General features: G+C 44.4%; 1 protein-coding gene across 1 annotated transcript; it reads left to right on the top strand.

Annotated features, from left to right (window-relative positions):
- Positions 1-431: 431 nt before the first annotated feature.
- Positions 432-1,661, top strand: SETTUDRAFT_28145 (uncharacterized protein; the record flags this gene model as incomplete). The annotated part of the gene is made up of 3 exons (XM_008026515.1): positions 432-531; positions 1,126-1,347; positions 1,468-1,661. 3 exons carry the CDS (start codon positions 432-434, stop codon positions 1,659-1,661), a joined length of 516 nt encoding a protein of 171 aa, XP_008024706.1.
- Between the last annotated feature and the right edge of the window lie 4,716 nt (positions 1,662-6,377).

Below are 6,377 nucleotides of genomic sequence, written 5' to 3'. Positions count from 1 at the left end.
CCAAGAGCCCTGCTCCCGGAGCACGGGTGGCCTTGGGAGAATTGTGCTCCCAATGCTCCCATGGCATGGGGGAGAATAGGGAGCATCAGGACAGAACACGATGGGTATAAGAATGTGTTGGATTTCATTATTACACTCGTTGTGGTCAACTCATTATACTGTACTCTCTTACAAGTTCTTTACTTAACAAGATTGGTACTTTGTTATTCTATCTTACTATAGAATTAATTGTCTTTACTATCGGTTAAACATCTATAACTCTTTTCCACCTGAATTACTCGGCAATCACACGGCTTACCACGAACCCGCTGACTCGCCCTAACCCGGATTGAGTCCTAGCTAAGTATAGTCGAACCCCGTGTAACACTTTGACCACCACTGAATTCAGTAGAGGAGTTTAACTAATAGTTCGCTCGAATAAGATTACCATAATGGCCCACAACAGAAACCAGTTCACCCAGGGACAGGAGCCCACGGCTGCGGCCCCTACGCCCTCACTAGCTCTTGATGACGAGATGCTCAAAGGAAGTGGTTTGGATTCTAACTCTTTAGATGACGAGAACAACGACACAAACTAGGCCAAGGTACGAGATCTTAAGCGAAGGCTACGCATGCAGGAAAAGCAGCATAACGACTAAGCCAAGCAGATGGCAGCCATGCAAGAAATGATGGCCTAGATAGTAAGCCAGCTTATGGCTACGCCTAACGAGAAACCACCCCTAAAACCTAAGATAGCAGTACCCAAGAAATATAAAGGAGGACGAAACGAACTAAGGACGTTCCTCACTAATATCGACCTGTACTGTGGATTTAACTAAGTACCTAACGACTAGGAAAAGATCCTAATAGCTAACACACACATAAAGGGCAAAGCAGCTATATAAATGTAGCTATATGTTAAGGATTTCCTGACCTTACCCACTACCTACGGAACTAGGGAAGAAACTAAGGCCTTATTTAAGGATTAGGAAAGTTTTAAGGAAGAAATAGGACGCATCTTTAGGGAAGTAGACGCAAAGAACCAAGCGGAGAAAGCAATCACTCGCTTAAGGCAAACTAAGTCTGTATCAGCGTACACAGCCGAGTTCAAACAGCTCCAAGCCAGAATCGACTAGGACGACGCAGCACTTCGAACGGTATTCGAAGCCAGACTCAAGGACAATGTCAAAGACGGTCTTGTGCACCACGACAAACCTGACACACTTCATAAGCTAGTCGAGCTAGCCACCCGAATCGACAACCGACTGTGGGAACGAGCCCAGCAAAAGGGACGATTTCAGCCTACAGTGGCCAACATGAAGAAACAGCAAAACCGCACAGACAGGGACGGTGACACCGTTATAACTGGTAAAGTCTAAGACAAGAGTAAGAACAAAAAAAATTCCTAGAAAAACCAAGATGGTGTCTCTAAGGACGAACGACAAAAGCGCTTTAACAACAAGGCATGTCTCTAATGTGGCGAAGTAGGACACTTCCGCAGAGATTGCCCGAAGAACAAAACTAGCAAGCAGGCAATAGTCAAGGTCAAGATGATCAGACTATCCACGCCATACCCCAGACACGATCTCACGTTAGAGGACAATCTTAGCGATGTAGACCTCTATGACAAGGCACGAAGAGCCACTAGCCTAGAATACGTAGTCATCCCCAAACTAGCCTAACCAAGTATCGAATAGGACGTACCCTAGGCGGAGGACTGGACCGTTAGCGGCATGGACACTCTACAACGATTGGCCTAAGGATAGTGTTAGACATGTGGAGACAACACATACTAAGCCAACGACTGTATCTCCAAGATAGGAAGGATAGTTGTCATAGGACTAAACGCCACTAAGATTATACAACAAGCACAAAGGGAATAGCTATACTTTATAGAATTAACTAAGGTCTTAGACTAAGAAGCACCTTAAAAAGGCTAACGCACGAAGCACAAGGACCTGCATTAGGTTAACTGCAAACATAAGAGATGTAGTTAGCATAAACGCGCAAAGGAAGCATCAAGATACGGAGGAGATGATTATTGCCACGACCATCTAGAACTAGAAGAATGCCGCGTGGATCAATGCCCTGTACACGAGCAAGAAAAGATACAGATTGCCTACGAAAAGTTATGCTAGGTTAAATGCACAACCAACTACTCGTTTCATCAAAACTAAAGAAAGGATGCGGAGAAGGCAGACGACTTCTACCATAGCACCCTTATGCCTAAGGAATGCAAAGCAAAAGATTGTCAAATGCACACTAGGCTAGGCCAAGAAAAGACTTAAAGAATTAAGCCACAACTAAAAGAGGTAACGAACGACACTCTAAAGGAGATACCTCACTAGAACATTTATTGAAGATTCTGTTACGAAGACTAATGTAACGTTCACTTTAACGCTAAGTACGGCGCGGGATATTTTCCCCAAGAAGGGAAGAAGTCGCAGAAAGGACGACTCTCTAGGCTAAAAAACTAGGATGCCGCTAGAGATAGGGTTACGCTGGCAAAGGCAGTCCTATAACGACCCTTAAACAAGTACAACACACCAAGAGCCCACAATTAAAGCTACAAGCAATAGTGGTTGTACACGGAAAACGAATGATCGCGACCATCAACAGCGGCGCGATGCATACCATAATCTCATCAAAGACGATAGAGAAGTACCAGATACCACATCGGGTCAAGAAGACGCTAATACCTGTAGTACTAGCCGACGACAAGCCTATGGATTACGGCAACAGCATGATACGGTTAGAAACCGAACCAGTAACGCTAGAATTAGCGGGCACTATAAGCACAATGAAAATTAATATTATAGACCTTGGAGAGGAAGAAATATTAATTAGGTATAATTAGTTACAGGATCATAACCTGGCTATTGACTGGCAAAAGAAAACCATTCTCAGCCAAGAACCTGCGCGCAAGGTTGCTAGAGTACGACAAGAGACACGCCCAACGAATCAGAGCTCACCTAAGGACGGGAGATTCGGCAAGATCTCACCGCATAAGATCGCGAGAATCTATGCGAAGGACCCTCGACAGATAGGAGTTATATAGATAAGACGCGTCGCGCCCACGAAGGACGGACCCTTACCACTAGATACGCCAAACAAGGATTTATTGGGTATACCAAAGGAATATCAGACGAACGAGTTTCGAGATTTATTCAAAGAAAACGAGGCAACAGACCTAGCTGAACACCAGGATTAGGATCACGAGATCATCCTGGAGGAAGGAGCGAAGTTGACGCTAGGAGGAATGTATCCTATATCGCCTGAGCACGATGCTGAGCTTAAGGAATACCTCTAGAAGAATCTAAAGAAAGGATTCATCAGACCAGGATCAGGCCTAATGGCCTCACCAATATTGTTCGTAAAGAAGCCCAACGGAAAGTGGCGACTGTGCGTCGACTACAGAAGGTTGAACGGGGTTACTCGAAAGAATAGATACCCACTACCACTCATATCGGAGCTCATGGATCGACTCTAGGGAGCTAAGTGGTTCACGAAGTTCGATGTCCGGGAGGGATTTTACCGGATTAGGATCAAGGAAGGAGACAAATGGAAGACAGCGTTCAAGACGAAATATAGACTGTTCGAGTATACGGTAATGCCGTTCAGATTAACGAATGCGCCAGCAACCTTTCAATCAGTCATCAACAGCGCTCTCCACGAATACCTTAGAATCTTCGCGACAGCGTACCTAGACGATGTACTAGTGTACTCTAGAGGATCGCTCAAAGAACATGTTGAACATGTCAAGAAGGTCTTACGAAAGCTTAAAGAATATAAGCTATACCTTCAAGCTAAGAAGTGTGAATTCCACACGCAGGAAACGGAATTCCTAGGCTTTATTATCTCAACAGAAGGTGTTAAGATGAATCTAAAGAAAATCCAGACTATACAAGAATGGCCAAAACCTAAAATAGTCAAGGACGTGCAATCCTTCCTAGGATTTGCGAACTTCTACCGAAAGTTTATTAGGAATTACTCCTGGATTACGACACCACTTACAGAGATTACGAAGAAAGACATAGGGTTTAAATAGACCAAAGAATGTTAGGAAGCCTTTGAAGAACTAAAGCAGATGTTCCTCGAAGCACCCGTACTAGAGATGTACGATCCAAGACAGAAAACCAGAGTTAAGACCGATGCGTCCGATTACGCACTAGGAGCTGTACTATCACAGCAGTGCCCAGATGGGAAATAGAGACCAGTGTTCTACCATTCACGAAAGTTCTTAGGAGCAGAACTAAACTACGATGTTCACGACAAGGAACTACTTAGAGTAGTCGACGCCTTTAAACAATAGGAGGTGTACCTGTTAGGTCTCCCAGACATGATCAAAGTATTCACCAATCACCAGAACCTAACGAGTTTCATGACAACCAAGAAACTCAACCAACGACAAGTTTAATGGGCCGAAATGCTCGCCCAATTCGACTTTAAAATAACGCACCGAGCGGGATCGCTCAACGGAGCCGCTAATGCTCTAAGCCGAAGATCCAACCTACAAGAAGAAGGACACAAGGAGCCATACAACGCAGTCCTCAGGCAGATGCCTGATGGAAGCTTGAGGTATAACAAGCCTAACCTAGTCAAGGTCAGCGTAGTAGCTCACCAAGTCACGACTCTTCAACAACAATAGCAAGAGAAAGCCACGCAATGGCGACAGGAACCAGAATACCCGCTAGAAGTAACTAACAATAGGATAGAACTCATGGCTTTGAGAGAAGGAACACGAACGTATGTGCCTCCTTATATAAGAACGGAACTCATTAAGACCCTGCATAAGTCCCTAGAATATGGACACGCAGCGGTAGACGAAATGGTTAGAAGACTAAAAAGGATGTTTAATATACCACGCTTGCGAGCGAAGGTGCAGGAAGTCCTAGGTAACTGTTTGGCATGTTACTAGAACAAGCCTAAAAGATATAAGCCCTACAGCCTGTTACAACCCTTACCGCCACCAACACAACCATGGAGTAGTGTAACGATGGACTTTATAGTAAAGCTCCCAAAATCGTTAGAACTAGGATCAGCTCAACTTTGCGACACAATCCTAGTAATCGTATGTCAATTGACTAAAGGAGCCAAGTTTGTGCCTACAGAAGAAACTATTACGGCAGATGAATGCGCGTATGAAGTCTAGAAAGCACTAGTATTAGAGCATGGGATACCTAAGGAATTTATTACAGACAGAGATAAGCTGTTTACGTCGAAACATTAGTCAACGTTCCTAGCAAAGATAGGAATTAAGAAAAAGCTATTGACTAGCTTTCACCTAGAAACAGACGGACAGACGGAACGAACGAACCAGACGCTGGAGGAGTATTTGCGATTCTACACCAACAAGCTGCAAGACAACTAGGTTAAGCTCTTGCTGACAGCACAATTGGCGTACAATAGTAGAAAATCGGCAACGACGAAATACTCTCCGCACTACGCGAACTACGGATATGAGCTGGTTGCTCATTAAGATCTGAAGGATATTAAAAGCATTGTAGTTGGAGTAGAAGACAAAGCTCGACTAATGCGAGAATTGCACGAGCAATTAAGCAAGAATATAGCTTATAGGAACCTTATGGCATCTAAGGCTGCGAATAAACAAAGGATTAAGGGACCAACCTTTAAGAAGGGGGACAAAGTCTTCTTGTCACAACAAAACCTAAAGACTAAACGGCCAAGCAAGAAACTAGATAATCTCCAATTAGGACCATTTGAAATCCTAGAGACAATTGGACTGGTAAACTACAAACTCCGGCTACTACCAGGCATGCGCATACACAACGTGTTCTACAAGAAGCTATTAGAACCAGCACCCTAAAACGCCAAGCTAATGGAAGATATCGAGCTCGAAGACGACGAGTACGTAGTCGAGGAAACCAAGGACCTATGGAAAATCGGCAGTCAGTGGAAGTACCTAGTCAAATGGCAAGGATGGCCAGAGAGCTATAACACTTAGGAACCAGAGGAAAATTTGACGAACTGCAAGTCACTAGTACGTGAGTACTATTGGAAAAATCCACAGAAGCGAGAATCGGATTCTCGTAGGAAAGGAAGTAATTAAGAGGTAAAGGGTTGAAAGAAGAAGAAGAGTAATCAGCCTGTAACTAGCCTGGGTTAGTCGATTGTACGGGTAGCGATGGTTCGGTTGCTGGAAACTCCATACCAGGGGCGGAACTCCCCTCAGCCTCCTCTTTTTCACGATTTTGAAGATTCAGAAGGGCATGATCACGATCAGCGAATAATCGCTCCTGCGCCTCGATCTCCAAAAGCTCCAACTCCTACTGCGACAGCTGAGCATTAAGCTAAGCACGCTGAGACTAAAGACGAGCAATGTCAATACGCTTTTAACGCTTCTTGGCCTCCACCTTTTCCCACTCTTCCTTAGTCAC

This window comes from Exserohilum turcica, assembly GCF_000359705.1.
Source record: "Exserohilum turcica Et28A unplaced genomic scaffold SETTUscaffold_19, whole genome shotgun sequence".
In the NCBI taxonomy this organism is placed as follows: Eukaryota; Fungi; Ascomycota; class Dothideomycetes; order Pleosporales; family Pleosporaceae; genus Exserohilum; species Exserohilum turcicum.
This window is presented reverse-complemented; position numbering and strand designations above follow the sequence as displayed.